This window comes from Lampris incognitus, chromosome 11 (assembly GCF_029633865.1).
Source record: "Lampris incognitus isolate fLamInc1 chromosome 11, fLamInc1.hap2, whole genome shotgun sequence".
In the NCBI taxonomy this organism is placed as follows: Eukaryota; Metazoa; Chordata; class Actinopteri; order Lampriformes; family Lampridae; genus Lampris; species Lampris incognitus.
The window spans coordinates 58,673,688-58,692,008 of record NC_079221.1 but is presented as its reverse complement, the minus strand read 5'-3'; the positions used below and the strand labels follow the sequence as shown (position 1 = coordinate 58,692,008).

General features: G+C 45.0%; 1 protein-coding gene across 1 annotated transcript in view; it reads right to left on the bottom strand.

Moving 5' to 3' along the window:
- The window catches only part of cerkl (ceramide kinase-like), a 204,980-nt gene that overhangs the window by 96,249 nt on the left and 90,410 nt on the right, over positions 1–18,321 (bottom strand). Inside the window, exon 9 of the mRNA XM_056288976.1 lies at positions 1,319–1,450. Coding sequence (XP_056144951.1) covers positions 1,319–1,450 — 132 coding nt within the window. The remainder of the gene's footprint in view (positions 1–1,318; positions 1,451–18,321) is intronic.

Below are 18,321 nucleotides of genomic sequence, written 5' to 3'. Positions count from 1 at the left end.
CATGTATCGTGGACAGGAAGACAGACTAACTATAGACACATGTATCATGGACAGGAAGACAGACTAACTGTATAGAAACATGTATCATGGACAGGAAGACAGACTAACTGTATAGACACATGTATCGTGGACAGGAAGACAGAGACTAACTATAGACACATGTATCATGGACAGGAAGACAGACTAACAGTATAGACACATGTATCCTGGACAGGAAGACAGACTAACTGTATAGACACATGTATCATGGACAGGAAGACAGACTAACTGTATAGACACATGTATCGTGGGCAGGAAGACAGAGACTAACTATAGACACATGTATCATGGACAGGAAGACACACTAACTGTATAGACACATGTATCATGGACAGGAAGACAAAGACTAACTGTATAGACACATGTATAATGGACAGGAAGACAGAGACTAACTATAGACACATTTATCATGGACAGGAAGACAGACTAACTGTATAGACACATGTATCGTGGACAGGAAGACAGAGACTAACTATAGACACATGTATCATGGACAGGAAGACAGACTAACTGCATAGACACATGTATCATGGACAGGAAGACAGACTAACTGCATAGACACATGTATCATGGACAGGAAGACAGACTAACTGTATAGACACATGTCTCATGGACAGGAAGACAGACTAACTGCATAGACACATGTATCATGGACAGGAAGACAGACTAACTGTATAGACACATGTATCATGGACAGGAAGACAGACTAACTGTATAGACACATGTATCATGGACAGGAAGACAGACTAACTGTATAGACACATGTATCATGGACAGGAAGACAGACTAACTGTATAGACACATGTATCATGGACAGGAAGACAGACTAACTGTATAGATACATGTATCATGGACAGGAGGACAGAGACTAACTGTATAGATACATGTATCATGGACAGGAAGACAGACTAACTGCATAGACACATGTATCATGGACAGGAAGACAGACTAACTGTATAGACACATGTATCATGGACAGGAAGACAGACTAACTGTATAGACACATGTATCATGGACAGGAAGACAGACTAACTGCATAGACACATGTATCATGGACAGGAAGACAGACTAACTGTATAGACACATGTATCATGGACAGGAAGACAGACTAACTGTATAGACACATGTATCATGGACAGGAAGACAGACTAACTACATAGACACGTGTATCATGGACAGGAAGACAGAGACTAACTGTATAGACACATGTATCATGGACAGGAAGACAGAGACTAACTGTATAGACACATGTATCATGGACAGGAAGACAGAGACTAACCGGTGATGTCCGTCTGGATGTCGGCCATGCTGAAGAGTGGAGCTACTTCTTCTCTGTAGATGTAGACCGCTTCTTTTTTGTGGCTAGCAGGGTTGATAAACACCTTCAGATATCTGGGACGACTGTTGAAACCTACACTAACACACACACACACACACACACACACACACACACACACACACACACACACACACACACACACATGAACAGAGTCAAATAAAAGAGAAAGGTTCTTCTAACCATGAGGAAGTCTTCATTCACAACTTGTTTCCCAGGTGATTTATAGTTTATCTGTCATTTCTCAGCACTCCACTACCAGAAGAAAGACAGATCAGCATACATTTCTCAACACTCTACTACCAGAAGAAAGACAGACCAGGATACATTTCTCAACACTCCACTACCAGAAGAAAGACAGATCAGGATACATTTCTCAACACTCCACTACCAGAAGAAAGAAAGATCGGGATACATTTCTCAACACTCCACTACCAGAAGAAAGACAGATCAGGATTAATTTCTCAACACTCCACTACCAGAAGAAAGAAAGATCAGGATACATTTCTCAACACTCCACTACCAGAAGAAAGACAGATCAGGATTAATTTCTCAACACTCCACTACCAGAAGAAAGACAGATCAGGATTAATTTCTCAACACTCCACTACCAGAAGAAAGACAGATCAGGATACATTTCTCAACACTCCACTACCAGACGCAAGACAGATCAGCATACATTTTTCAACATTCCACTACCAGAAGAAAGACAGATCAGGATACATTTCTCAACACTCCACTACTAGAAGAAAGAAAGATCAGGATACATTTCTCAACACTCCACTACCAGAAGAAAGACAGATCAGGAGTAATTTCTCAACACTCCACTACCAGAAGAAAGACAGATCAGGATTAATTTCTCAACACTCCACTACCAGAAGAAAGACAGATCAGGATACATTTCTCAACACTCCACTACCAGAAGAAAGACAGATCAGGATACATTTCTCAACACTCCACTACCAGAAGAAAGACAGATCAGGATACATTTCTCAACACTCCACTACCAGAAGCAAGACAGATCAGGATACATTTCTCAACACTCCACTACTAGAAGAAAGAAAGATCAGGATACATTTCTCAACACTCCACTACCAGAAGAAAGACAGATCAGGATTAATTTCTCAACACTCCACTACCAGAAGAAAGACAGATCAGGATACATTTCTCAACACTCCACTACCAGAAGAAAGACAGATCAGGATACATTTCTCAACACTCCACTACCAGAAGAAAGACAGACCAGGATACATTTCTCAACACTCCATTACCAGAAGAAAGACAGATCAGGATACATTTCTCAACACTCCACTACCAGAAGAAAGACAGATCAGGATACATTTCTCAACACTCCACTACCAGAAGCAAGAAAGATCAGGATACATTTCTCCACACTCCACTACCAGAAGCAAGACAGATCAGGATACATTTCTCAACACTCCACTACTAGAAGAAAGAAAGATCAGGATACATTTCTCAACACTCCACTACCAGAAGAAAGAAAGATCAGGATACATTTCTCCACACTCCACTACCAGAAGCAAGACAGATCAGGATACATTTCTCAACACTCCACTACTAGAAGAAAGAAAGATCAGGATACATTTCTCAACACTCCACTACCAGAAGCAAGACAGATCAGGATACATTCCTCAACACTCCACTACTAGAAGAAAGAAAGATCAGGATACATTTCTCAACACTCCACTACCAGAAGAAAGACAGACCAGGATACATTTCTCAACACTCCACTACCAGAAGAAAGACAGATCACAATACATTTCTCAACACTCCACTACCAGAAGAAAGACAGACCAGGATACATTTCTCAACACTCCACTACCAGAAGAAAGACAGATCAGGATACATTTCTCAACACTCCACTATCAGAAGAAAGACAGACCAGTACACATGTCCACACGTTCAAAAGGGAGATGCTTGGTAACATAATTGAAAATGCTGGTTATGCAGACTTCGGTGCCAGGGACAGTGAGAGAGACAGTCCTGTCCCCCATTCCTACGTGGAGGCTTCTCCGTCTCCTGAACATGCATGTCCCAACACGCAACATGAGACACTCCAGTGCTAAACCTCCCATGTCAAGTGCAAAGAAGCAACTGTGAACAGAACTTCAAGTCCGTCTGTCTGTCTGTTCCTCTGTCTGTCTCATTGTATGTCTGTCAGTCTGTCAGCCTGTCTGTCCTTTACTGTCTCTGTCTGTATCTGTTCAGGTTCTGTCTGTCTGCTGCCTCTTCTAACCCCCCTTGATACATCCAAAGGTCCTTATGGAGCTCAGAGCCCAATGATCATTAGACAGACTGAGAAACCACATTTACACCAATCAATAACACACACACCCTCACACACACACCCTCACACACACACACACACACACACACACATCAGGTATCTAGCTCATTATGATAATCTGTTCCCTAAAGGCCATGACCTCGTGCTGTTAATGACACACACACACACACACACACACACAAAACACACGCACACACGCACACACACACACACACTAATTAGCCTTTTTTTGTGTATTCCTTCTTTTAAACATATGTCATAAAGTGCCTTACAGTGTTCACAAAACCAAACAGTAGGAAGAAGAGTATAAGACAGTTCATCAAAGGGTCTTTTGAGAAAGGATGAACCCCGACATCTCATCAGCTTGGACATCCGCAGGGAGCTCGGAGTAGAGCCGCTGCTCCTTTGCGTCGAAAGGAGCCAGTTGAGGTGGTTCGGGCATCTGACTAGGATGCCTCCTGGGCGCCTTCCTTTGGAGGTTTACCGGGCACGGCCAACTGGTAGGAGACCCCGGGGTAGATCCAGAATTCGCTGGAGGGACTACATGTCCAATCTGGCCTGGGAATACCTTGGGATCCCCCTGGGAGCTGGAGGGCATTGCTGGGGAGAGGGAGGTCTGGAGTACCCGACTTAGCTTGCTGCCACCACGACCCGACCCCGGAGAAGAGGCTGAAGATGAATGAATGAATGAACACAGTTTGTTTGTTCTGAGGCCCTCCGGCAGACCAACCAGTTACCTCTAGCCTTCAACCTGCACCTTAAAAAAGACCTCCAGCCTTCAACCTGCACCTTAAAATAGACCTTAAGTCTTCAACCTGCACCTTAAAAAAGATCTCAAGTCTTCAACCTGCACCTTAAAACAGATCTCCAACCTTCAACCTGCACCTTAAAACAGACCTCCATTCTTCAACCTGCACCTTTAAACAGACCTCCTACTTTCAACCTGCACCTTAAAACAGCCCTCCATTCTTCAACCTGCACCTTAAAACAGACCTCCAGCCTTCAACCTGCACCTTTAAACAGACCTCCAGCCTTCAACCTGCACCTTTAAACAGACCTCCAACCTGCACCTTAAAACAGCCCTCCATTCTTCAACCTGCACCTTAAAACAGACCTCCATTCTTCAACCTGCACCTTAAAACAGACTTCCAACCTTCAACCTGCACCTTAAAACAGACCTCCAACCTTCAACCTGCACCTTAAAACAGCCCTCCATTCTTCAACCTGCACCTTAAGACAGACCTCCATTCTTCAACCTGCACCTTAAAACAGACCTCCAACCTTCAACCTGCACCTTAAAACAGTCCTCCATTCTTCAACTTGCACCTTAAAACAGACCTCCAGCCTTCAACCTGCACCTTAAAACAGACTTCCAACCTTCAACCTGCACCTTAAAACAGACGTCCATTCTTCAACCTGCACCTTAAAACAGACCTCCAGCCTTCAACCTGCACCTTAAAACAGACTTCCAACCTTCAACTTGCACCTTAAAACAGACTTCCAGCCTTCAACCTGCACCTTAAAACAGACTTCCAACCTTCAACCTGCACCTTAAAACAGACCTCCATTCTTCAACCTGCACCTTAAAACAGACCTCCAGCCTTCAACCTGCACCTTAAAACAGACTTCCAACCTTCAACTTGCACCTTAAAACAGACCTCCTACTTTCAACCTGCACCTTAAAACAGCCCTCCATTCTTCAACCTGCACCTTAAAACAGACCTCCAGCCTTCAACCTGCACCTTTAAACAGACCTCCAGCCTTCAACCTGCACCTTTAAACAGACCTCCAACCTGCACCTTAAAACAGCCCTCCATTCTTCAACCTGCACCTTAAAACAGACCTCCATTCTTCAACCTGCACCTTAAAACAGACTTCCAACCTTCAACCTGCACCTTAAAACAGACCTCCAACCTTCAACCTGCACCTTAAAACAGCCCTCCATTCTTCAACCTGCACCTTAAGACAGACCTCCATTCTTCAACCTGCACCTTAAAACAGACCTCCAACCTTCAACCTGCACCTTAAAACAGTCCTCCATTCTTCAACTTGCACCTTAAAACAGACCTCCAGCCTTCAACCTGCACCTTAAAACAGACTTCCAACCTTCAACCTGCACCTTAAAACAGACGTCCATTCTTCAACCTGCACCTTAAAACAGACCTCCAGCCTTCAACCTGCACCTTAAAACAGACTTCCAACCTTCAACTTGCACCTTAAAACAGACTTCCAGCCTTCAACCTGCACCTTAAAACAGACTTCCAACCTTCAACCTGCACCTTAAAACAGACCTCCATTCTTCAACCTGCACCTTAAAACAGACCTCCAGCCTTCAACCTGCACCTTAAAACAGACTTCCAACCTTCAACTTGCACCTTAAAACAGACCTCCATTCTTCAACCTGCACCTTAAAACAGACCTCCATTCTTCAACCTGCACCTTAAAACAGCCCTCCATTCTTCAAACTGCACCTTAAAACAGACCTCCATTCTTTGACCTGCACCTTAAAACAGACCTCCATTCTTCAACCTGCACTTTAAAACAGACCTCCATTCTTCAACCTGCACCTTAAAACAGCCCTCCATTCTTCAACCTGCACCTTAAAACAGACCTCCATTCTTTGACCTGCACCTTAAAACAGACCTCCATTCTTCAACCTGCACCTTAACACAGACCTCCAGCCTTCAACCTGCACCTTAAAACAGACCTCCATTCTTTGACCTGCACCTTAAAACAGACCTCCAGCCTTTAACTTGCACCTTAAAATAGACACAGTGTTACACCTGCAGCTCTGAGGCTGTCTTTAGGCTCGTATACTAAAACATCTGAGATGTAAGGAGGCCAGATCTCACAAAGCTTTACAAGTTCTCATTAATAGCTTAAAATCAACTCTACAACTAGCTGACAGTGGATGTCGGGAGGCTGGAATATGATCCTGACGTGGATATGTAGCGTGTGATTTGGTAAGAAGCCTGGCAGCTACTAACAGCTTATTGGATGTTTGGCTGAGACTGGAAAACAACAGAAGTGAACTGGTTAAGATAAAAAGGATGAGAAATCCCTGAATGAGTTTGGTAGAATTGAGTGCTCCAAAGACCAAAATGTCAAGCGAGATGTCACAAGTTGGTCAGTATGTCTTTTACCCTGTTAGGATGCCAGTTAGGCTGACCGACAGACAAATAACGGAATTCAATAACTTGATAATGCTAACTGGTGCAGGGACAGACTCCCCGTGGCTGTACCCTCCTGTCTCCCCCAGCCTCCCAACAGAGACCTCCTCCTTTCTGCACCTGAGCCCTCTGCCTCCTTCCAGCTCCAACAGAGCAGCTCCTACTGGGGCCTGCACATCCTCCTACTGCCCCCCTCTCTCTACCTCTCTCTCTATACTGCTCTCTCTATATACCTCTCTCTCTCTCTACCTCCTCTACCACTCTCTGTACCTCTCTCTCGCTACCTCTCTCTCGCTACCTCTCTCACCCTATACCTCTCACTACCTCTCTCGCTACCTCTCTCTATACCCCTCTCTCTCTATACCTCCTCTACCACTCTCTGTACCTCTCGCTCTCTCTACCTCTCTCTCGCTACCTCTCTCTCACTACCTCTCTCTCTCTCTCCCTCTCTCTCTCTCTACCTCTCTCTTGCTACCTCTCTCTCTCTACCTCTCTCTCTCTATACCTCCTCTACCACTCTCTGTACCTCTTGCTCGCTACCTCTCTCTCACTACCTCTCTCTACCTCTCTCTCACTACCTCTCTCTATTTATACTTCTCTCTCTATACCCCCTCTACCTCTCTATATACCTCTCTCTCACTACCTCTCTCTTGCTACCTCTCTCTCTTGCTACCTCTCTCTCTCTATACCTCTCTCTTGCTACCTCTCTCTCTATACCTCTCTCTATACCTCTCTCTTGCTATCTCTCTCTCTCTACCTCTCTCTATATATACCTATCTCTCTCTATACCTCCTCTACCACTCTCTGTACCTCTCTCTCTCACTACCTCTCTCTCTCTACCTCTCTCTCTATACCTCCTCTACCACTCTCTGTACTACTCTCTCGCTACCTCTCTCTCTATACCTCTCTATACCTCCTCTACCTCTCTCACTATACCTCTCTATACCTCCCTCTCTATACCTCTCTCACTATACCTCCTCTACCTCTCTCTATACCTCTCTCTACCACTCTCTGTACTACTCTCTCGCTACCTCTCTCTCTATACCTCTTCTACCTCTCTCTATACCTCTCTCACTATACCTCTCTATACCTCCCTCTCTATACCTCTCTCACTATACCTCCTCTACCTCTCTCTATACCTCTCTCTCGCTACCTCTCCCTCTCTATACCTCTCTCTACACCTCTCTTGCTACCTCTCTCTATATATACCTGTTGCTACCTCTCTCTCTCTATACCTCTCTCACTATACCACCCTCTCTATATCTCTCTATATACACTCACTGGCTACTTTATTAGGTACACCTTGCTAGTACCTGGTTGGACCCCCTTTTGCCTTCAGAACTGCCTTAATCCTTCGTGGCATAGATTCAACAAGGTACTGGAAACATTCCTCAGAGAGTTTGGTCCATATTGACATGATAACATCACGCAGTTGCTGCAGATTTGTCGGCTGCACATCCATGATGCGAATCTCCCGGTCCACCACATCCCAAAGGTGCTCTATTGGATTGAGATCTGGTGACTGTGGAGGCCATTTGAGTACAGTGAACTCATTGTCATGTTCAAGAAACCAGTCTGAGATGATTCGAGCTTTATGACATGACGCGTTATCCTGCTGGAAGTAGCCATCAGAAGATGGGAACACTGTGGTCATAAAGGGATGGACATGGTCAGCAACAATACTCAGGTAGGCTGTGGCGTTGACACGATGCTCAATTGGTACTAAGGGGTCCAAAGTGCGCCAAGAAAATATCCCCCACACCATTACACCACCACCACCAGCCTGAAGCGTTGATACAAGGCAGGATGGATCCATGCTTTCATGTTGTTGACGCCAAATTCTGACCCTACCATCCGAATGTCGCAGCAGAGATCGAGACTCATCAGACCACGCAACATTTTTCCAATCTTCTATTGTCCAATTTTGGTGAGCCTGTGCGAATTGTAGCCTCAGTTTCCTGTTCTTGGCTGACAGGAGTGGCACCCGGTGTGGTCTTCTGCTGCTGTAGCCCATCTGCCTCAAGGTTCGACGTGTTGTGCGTTCAGAGATGCTCTTCTGCATACCTCGGTTGTAATGAGTGGTTATTTGAGTTACTGTTGCCTTTCTATCAGCTCGAACCAGTCTGGCCATCCTCCTCTGACCTCTGGCATCAACAAGGTATTTTCGCCCACAGAACTGCCGCTCACTGGATATTTTCTCTTTTCCGGACCATTCTCTGTAAACCCTAGAGATGGTTGTGCGTGAAAATCCCAGTAGATCAGCAGTTTCTGAAATACTCAGACCAGCCCGTCTGGCACCAACAACCATGCCACGTTCAAAGTCACTTAAATCACCTTTCTTCCCCATTCTGATGCTCGGTTTGAACTGCAGCAGATCGTCTTGACCATGTCTGCATGCCTAAATGCATTGAGTTGCTGCCATGTGATTGTCTGATTAGAAATTTGCGTTAACGAGCAGTTGGACAGGTGTGCCTAATAAAGTGGCCGGTGAGTGTATATCTCCTCTACCTCTCTCTATACCTCTCTCACTACTTCTCTCTCTATATACCTCTCTCATTATACCTCTCTATACCTCTCCCGTTACCTCTCTCACTATACCTCTCTATACCTCCCTCTCTATACCTCTCTCACTATACCTCTCTCTATACCTCCCTCTCTATACCTCTCTTTACCTCTCTCACTATACCTCTCTCTATACCTCCCTCTCTATACCTCTCTTTACCTCTCTCACTATACCTCTCTATACCTCCCTCTCTATACCTCTCTCACTATACCTCTCTATACCTCTCTCTATACCTCCCTCTCTATACGTCTCTTTACCTCTCTCACTATACCTCTCTATACCTCCCTCTCTATACCTCTCTCTATACCTCCTCTACCTCTCACTATACCTCTCTCTATACCTCTCTTGCTTCCTCTCTCTCGCTATACCTCTCTCTCTCTCTATAATGTTCTCGCTATCTCTCTCTCTCTCTCTCTGTCTCTCTCTATACCCCTCTCTCTCTCTCTCTATAACTCCTACACTACCAAGCTTTGGGTTCAGCATTAGAGATATGGATGGCTAGATGGCTAGATAGATGGATGAGAAGGGAAGACAAACACACTATGGGTCTCACAGGAGATGATCTCATTCCATTTGTCTACACTCTGAAAACCAGGAGAGAAAGAGAGGATATAACAGGGGGTGGGGGTGTGCTGGGTGGGGGGGATAGAGAGATCAGATGTCCATCATATCATGGCCCAGCCTGGATGTGCGGTAGGTTACTAAGATGTTGCCCTGATGTTGCTATGGTGTCATGATGGTGTTTCCTTGGTGATTAATCTTAGTGTTGTGTTTCTCTGACTAAGAGCTGTTGATGTTGGTCGGCTGTGATGTCACTGTTATGCAGCTTTGAGTCTGTGTGTGTGCGTGTGTGTGTGTGTGTGTGTGTGTGTGTGTGTGTGTGTGTGTGTGTGTGTGTGTGAGCCTACCATCTGTATCATACCTGCTCTCTATACGAATGAAAAACCTACTAGCCTTCAGGGGTATATTACTACCCTACATAGTTTATAACTAGCCTATTAGTTTACTTTGCCAAACAACCCAGACATGTTCTGTTCTGTTCTGAATAGAATAGAATAGAATAGAATAGAATAGAATAGAACTGCAGCTAATCATCAGCCCATTGTCCTGGTTACTGTTGAAAATGAGGTGTATGCACACAAGTCAGAAATGTTACAATCGTTCGCATAGCATGTATATTATAACCCAGTACATCCAGAACTATCACTCCTGGTCAAACTGAGGACACTGGTTTCGTCAGATTAACCTTTGACCTTTTTCACAGAGCACTTCCTGGCTGTGGAGTTGTGTTGCAATAATCTGTTCAGACCCCGCTAACTACCTCAAGACACACATCAGACAGGACCAAAGAAGTTAACCCCCACATAGCTGGTTAAATTATGAAAGGACTAATAAGAGACCAGCTGAGGACGGCTCTGTCTCGCCTGCTGATCTCACCATGACAGCACCAACATGGAAACAAAGAGATACCAGCCTCTGAAGTAAAAAAATCATGAGGAAGTCTGTGACATCCTGAATAGAGGAGGTCTCTTCTCCTGGATCGCCACCTTGCTATAGTGGAGAAGCTTGCATGTACCAATGATAACAACAGCTATGCCATCCGGAGCGTAGCTCCCGGTAGGGTCACCCAAGGCCGATGGGTCAAGGAGGAGGTTCCAGACAAAGCGCGATCCAACAAAGACCTCAGTGGCGGAACTCGCAAAAGATGTCTCCAGGTCACAACGACAATGAAGGGGGATAAATGCTGCAACAGAGGGTGGTCCCCAAATCGTCTTGGTTTGCCATGCCAGTGGACTCTGGTCAACCTCTGCCAAGGACCATGAGGTGGCTGCAGGCGCATCAGCTTCTCCATGTAAAAAGCTGTCACGTGCATGCGTCCTCGCGCAAGGGAATCAACCCATAAAAATCCTGGTTCAAAACGCTGTGGTGACCAGGAAGAGATGATGGGGAAGGACAGTGAAGTCTGGTAGCCCCTAGCCACAACTTTGCACACAGGCAGTGGGTGTATGATCAGTCGCTAAACCCTGGGACTAAGGCAGAGGGGCTTCTTGGCTACTGCACCCATGACTCAGCAACCCTAGTTAGGATCTGCTCCACTCAAACCAGTTGGGGAGGGGGCCAGGAAAGGTACCCTAAACATAGTCAGCCTCATACCTCCAGACTGGACCACCGCATTCAGAGGGATCACCACCATGTGGTCAGAAAGAGAAACTCATATATTTTGAAGCCTGGAATATACAAATTCTCATGGACAATCTATCCAGCAATCGACCTGAATGGCATATTGCCATCATCGTCCGAGAGCTGAGGATATTCTGTATTGATATTGCCACACTCTCTGAACCCTCTCTGAAACCACTCTCTTTGACAATGCAGCCTAATCCATTGGCTTCAAAACCAAGAAACATCAAGACTGGTTTGATGACAATGCCGGAATGATCTCCGCCCTCCTGGACAACATGCATAAGGCACACAAAGCCGCCCTCAGCAACCCACTATCCCAAACTCCCAAGAAAACATGGCAAGACCTCCGCTCTGAGGCCCAAGCAACTCTACAGAATCTGCAAAATGAGTGGTGGATTTTGAAAGCCAACGAAATCCAGGCTCATGCAGACAGGAACGACATGTATGGTTTCTATGACGCAGTTAAGACCATCTATGGCCCCAGAAACTGCTCCCCGACACCTGTTAGGTCTGCTGATGGAACAACTCTCATCAAAGATCAGGCCCTGTTAGTGGAGTGGTGGGCCAAGCATTTTAACACCCTGCTCAACCAGCCCACCCCAGTGGACCCAACTGTACAGGCAGAGGTCCCTGAACAGCCTACCTTGCAAGACCTAGACCTTTCAAAGAAATCCTACATGCAGTCAAGACCCTGAAAAACAACAAAACCCCTGGACCTGATAATATACCAGCTGAAATCCTCAAGGAAGTAGGCTACCTCTGTACGAGGACACTGTATTGCTACATCCTTGAGGTGTGGAGTCGTGAGTGTGTCCCTCAACAGTGGAAAGATGCCAACATTGTGACCATTTATAAAAACAAAGGAGACAAATCCATCTGCTCCAACAGTAGGGGTATTTCACTACTGGCCGTTGCCGGAAAGGTTCTAGCCAAGATCATGCGCTGCAGACTAACACTCGCAATAGCCGAACAGGTCATACCAGAGTCACAATGCGGCTTCCGAAAGGATAGAGGGACTGTTGACATGATCTTTGTCAAACGCCAACTCCAGGAGAAATGCCGAGAACAGCACAAGGATTTATATACAGCATTCATAGACCTCTCAAAGGCATTTTATACAGTTAACTGGGCCCTGCCGTGGCAAGTCCTGAAGAAATTTGGATGTCCACCCAAGTTTCTCACCAACTTTGGACAGTTTCACTCAGGAATGATGGCCCGAGTGGTAGTGGGGAACCACAGTTCTGAGTCCTTTGGTGTGCAGACTGGAGTCAGACAAGGCTGTGTGCTAGCACCAGTGCTGTTCAATATCTTCTTAGTCTCTGTTACGACACTGTTACGAAGGAGGTTGGAGAAGCAGGCTGGAGTTACCATTGACTTCAGGCTCGACGGAAACCTATTCAACATCAGGAGGTTTCAGGCAACCACTAAGTTGACCTCTGAGAACATCATTGAGCTACAATATGCTGACGATTGTGCCCTGGTAGCCTCCACAACAGAAGCCCTACCAAACACTCTGTCGGCAGTTGTAACTGCATACAGGAGAATGGGACTGATCATCAACACCCAAAAGAGAGAGGTAATCTGTCAGTTGACTGCTGGCCTCCCAAGCCACCCACAACCTTCACAGCAGAAGGGCAACAACTGGCCACTATTCCTGCTTTCAAATATCTGGGAAGCATGCTATGTGACACCTGCACAATGGACAATGAGATTCAGCACCGCCTCAAACAAGCCTCAACATCTTTTGGTCGTCTAAGGAGAAAGGTTTCACAGAACAGCAACCTCAGTCTCCACACCAAGGTGCTTGTTTACAGAGCAGTGTGCATCTACTACCCTATTGATGTAAGGCATGGACCATCTACAGCCACCATGTCAGAAGCTTGGAGGCCTTCCATTTGAGATGTCTCCAGAGGATCCTCGGCATTACTTGGGAGGACAGAATGTCGCACACAGAGGTGTTGGAGCAGGCAGGCAGCGACAGCGTGGAGTCTACCCTAAACCACCATCAACTCAGGTGGCTTGTGCATGTTATTTGCATGCCCAGCCAACAACTCCCACGTAAAGTCCTCTACGGCCAACTATGCCTTGGTCAATGCACTGCTGGTGGGCAGAAGAAGCGGTTCAAAGACCAAAAAGACCACACTGAAAAGATGCCAGATCAACCCCTCTTCTTTGGAGGAACTTGCTTCCTGCCACACCACCTGGCGCTCTCACGTCTCAGAGGGAGTGAAGTATATGGAAAACCAGTGCACACAACATCGTGTAGCAAAGCGTGCGCAGAGTCATACTCGCAAAGCTACCCCTGACCCCTCCAGCACCACTTTTACATGCCCGGTCTTCAACCGCAACTGTACATTCAGGATCAGATTATTCAGCCACCAAAGGACTCACAAATAGGAGAAGATGGTCATCATCGGACACGATGGACAACCAGCAAGCAAGCAAGCAGTGTGTGTCAGGCCTGTGATGGCCTGGCAGCCTGTCCAGGGTGCCTCCCCACCTGCCACCCAATGACTGCTGGGATAGGCTCCAGTATCCCCGTGACCCTGAGAGCAGGATAAGCAGTTCAGATAATGGGTGGATGGATGGATGTTCATAAATAGAGATGTATAAATAATCTTAAATGATTAAGATAGTTCACAGTGAATTTAAAAAAAATGCTATAGGTGGATAAGCAGATTGTGATCTGTAGTGAGAGTAGGGTGCAGATTGAGGAGAGCCTGGAGAGGTGGAGGTATGCACTGGAGAGAAGAGGAATGAAAGTCAGTAGGAGCAAGACAGAATATCTATGCATGAATGAGAGGGAGGACAGTGGAATGGTGAGGATGCAAGGAATAGAGGTGGTGAAGGCATGTGAGTTTAAATACGGAGTGGGTGGAGAAGAGTGTCAGGAGTGATTTGTGACAGAAGGGTACCAGCAAGAGTTAAAAGGAAGGTTTACAAGATGGTAGTGAGACCAGCTATGTTATATGGTTTGTAGACAGTGAAACTGACGAAAAGACAGCAGGTGGAGCTGGACTTTGATGGACCTGGTTAAAGACCATGCGCTCTACCATAGTTCTCAACACAGGAGCACTGCAGGGTTGCTGCATTAGTCCCTTACTCTACAGTCTGTTCACACATGACTGTGTTGCCAAATATCCAAACAGCATACTGAAATTTGCAGATGACACTGCAGTAATCAGACTGATAAATGACGACAACAATGATGGTAACCTCCCCCTAAATGTTGATAAAACAAAGGAGATAATGGTTGATTTCAGGAAGTCCAAAGCAGTTCAGACAGCAGTTACAGTTTATGATGTACCTGCTGAAATTATGAAGAACTTCAGATTTTTAGGCATTTAGCTCTCAGACGCCCTCTCCTGGTCTCTAAACACTAGCTGTATCATTAAGAAGGCATAACAGAGACTATACAATGCACTAATTAGAATATAATTAGTGCAGCTTGCGACTCCCTTGATTAACTCATTGACACAGTGACAACATCGTGCATCAAGTTCTGCAAGGAAATGTGCATCCCTACCAAAACAGGGACATTGCATGGCAGTGAAAAACCCTGGTTCTCTAAAGAATTACGCCTCCTACACAAAGACAAGAACTGGGCATACAAGAATGAAAACAGGGATTAGAACAGAGCAGCCAAGTATAAGTGGCGTCCTGCAATAAGAAAAGCAAAGTCCAGCTACGCAACAAAACTGGATCAACAATTTGCTTCCCGTAACTCCAGATCAATATGGAAAAATCTTAAGGAAATGACAGATTACAAAAAACATCACTGCTCCCCTCCAGATAATGATCATAACCTCCCAAATAAATTGAGTTTTATGCAAGGTTTGAAAAACTGATTCCACCAGCCATCCTCCTATTTTCACTCCAATGCCACCCTTCTGCATCCAGGAGGATGAGGTGAGAGCTACATTCAAGAAGCTAAACATTAGGAAAGCAGCAGGACCAGACAGCATCAGTCCTGCTTTACTGAGCCACTGTGCAGCACAATTGGCCACAATATTTTCCACCATATTTAACACCTCTCTAATCCAATGTACAGTCCCACAGTTATTCAAATTCTCTACCATCAGTCCTCAAAGATCACCTGCCTCAGTGACTTCAGACCAGTTGCCCTAACATCTGTGGCCATTTGAGTGCATCATTCTGTCACACTTGAAATTGTGCACCTCCCCAATGATGGACCCATATCAATTTGCCTATCAAGCCAAGCGGTCTGTTGAGGATGCAGTTAGTATAGCCCTCCACTATGCCCTGTACAACCTGGAATCACCGAACACCTACACGTGCATCCTGTTCATAGACTTTAGTTCCACCTTCAACTCCATCAGCCCACTCAAACTCTGTACCATACTCTTGGATATGAACATTGACCCAGCCACATGCCACTGGATTCAGAGCTTCCTGTGGAACAGGCCACAGAGGGTGACTGGTGTCCCACAGGGCTCTACACTGTGTCCAATCCTATTCAGCATGTACATTAATGATCTACCTTCTGTGTATGGAAAATGTGACATGTTAATGTATGCTGATGGTACAGTTATTTTTCTCATGGTAAAACTATAGAAGAGGTAGCAATCAAGTTAACAAATGTTATGTTGAAGGTCACATCCTGGCTCAACCAGTGTTGTCTGCAACTGAATGTGTTGAAAACAGTTTGTATGTTTTCTCAAAAGGCAACGGCATAAATGTAGAGCAAGATATTCTACAAGTTCTCTCAGAATACAAATACTTAGGAGTCCACATAGATTCAAACCTCTGCTTCAAAACCCACATAAAATGGGTTCACAATTAAGTAAAGTTTAGTTTGGCAAATTTCACGTTTACCAGAGACTTCCTATCAACTGAGGCAGCAAAGATGTACTTCCACTCAATGGTTGTTTCCTACACCACCTATTGTCTGATAAGCTGGTATAACACACACTCTCCAGCATTAAAACCACTGGAATCATTACACAAACAAGCACTTGAAGCCTTAGACAAGACGCCATTCACTTTTCATCATTGCCATATTCTAAAAAGTATAATCTACTTAGTTGGGAAAACCTCATCAAATACAAAAATGTCTGCCTAGTTTATAAGATCCTGCATGGTTTAGTTCCTCCTCGTCATGGTATAGCTCCTCCTCCTCTGTCCAGCTTCATCATCTTCAAATCTACCACAAACAGAGCTACTAGCGGTGAAGCTAGAGGGGACTGCACAATCCCACTCAGGAGAACGGCATGTAGTCAGGCCGTCTCCTCCTTTAGAGCATCACATCGGTGGAACTCAGTACCACAACCAGTTAGAGAGTCCCCATCCTATTCTTCATTTAAGTGTCATGTCAAGAAATGGCATATTAAGAACCAACAATGGCAACACTGATGCTATTCGCACACACCTTTAACAGGCTGTTTAACTGTATTGTACATTAGCTGTGTTGTATGTCTGCTTTTTTATACATATTGTCTTTATATTGTCTTTATTGTATTTTTCGACATTATTTGTATATTCTGTATATATTTTCTTGTTTGTTGTTTGCTGTTGTTGTTCTTGTATTGTGTATTAACTATGTTGTATGTTTTTTGTTTTTTTTTGTGCTATTTTATTATCCTAGGATGTCTAACTTCAGGCAAAGGGACTGCCGATGGAAACTAGCCTCTTAGCTGACCCGGGTACATTGACATTTGTTTTGAATGTTGACTAATGTACATTGTCCTTCCCAAATAAACGTTGAAACTAAACTAAACTAAACCCACTCCCCTCAGTTGAATCTCTACATACTCACTGGACTGTAAAGCCAGCAAAGAAGATGACCTCTGACCCCTCACATCCTGCTCATCACTTCTTCCAGCTCCTTCCCTCAGGGAGGTGCTGTAGGTCACTGTCCACTAAGACTAAACACTTCACAAAGTTTCCCCCTCAGGCTATCAGGACTCTGAATTCCTCCCTACAGTCCCTCCTCACACACCACTGACATGTACACCACCATTCACCTAACTGTTGTGCGTGATGTGTTTGTTTCTGTTATTGTGTAACTATATTGTTCATGATAATATGTGGAGTGTCTGTTGTTGTCCATGGATGTATTGTGCTGCAGAGTTTAAAGTGTACCAAAAACAAATTCCACCGGCCTTGGTCGTGTAGCCAATAAAATAATCAATCAATCAATCAATCAATCTATCTATCTATCTATCTATCTATCTATCTATCTATCTATCTATCTATCTATCTATCTATCTATCTATCTATCTATCTATCTATCTATCTATCTATCTATCTATCTATCTATCTCTATCTCTCTCTCTCTAGCTATCTGTCTGTCTGTCTATCTATATATAGCTATACTTTCTGAAACCCTGGCCAGTTTCTACCAGACTATCATAGACAGCATCCTGACTGGAGGCACACTGGTGTCATTTGGCAACCTGACTGAACAGGACCACAGACAAGAGAGGTCAGGACAGTAAAAGCGACTTCAGAAATCATACAAACAGCACTGCCACCACTCCAGGACATTTATACCACCCATTGCAGGATCCCTAAGCATCATGGAGGGCACCAGCCACCCAGCACGTGGTCTTCTCACTCCTTCCCTCAGGACCAGTCGCCTCAGACAGGTTTTACCCCCAGGCGGTCAGAATAATGAGCAGTAGGCACCACACATAACCTCAGTGATTTATTATTTTGTGGGATTTCTGATTTCTTAGTTACTGTTTTTGTTCTTATTTAT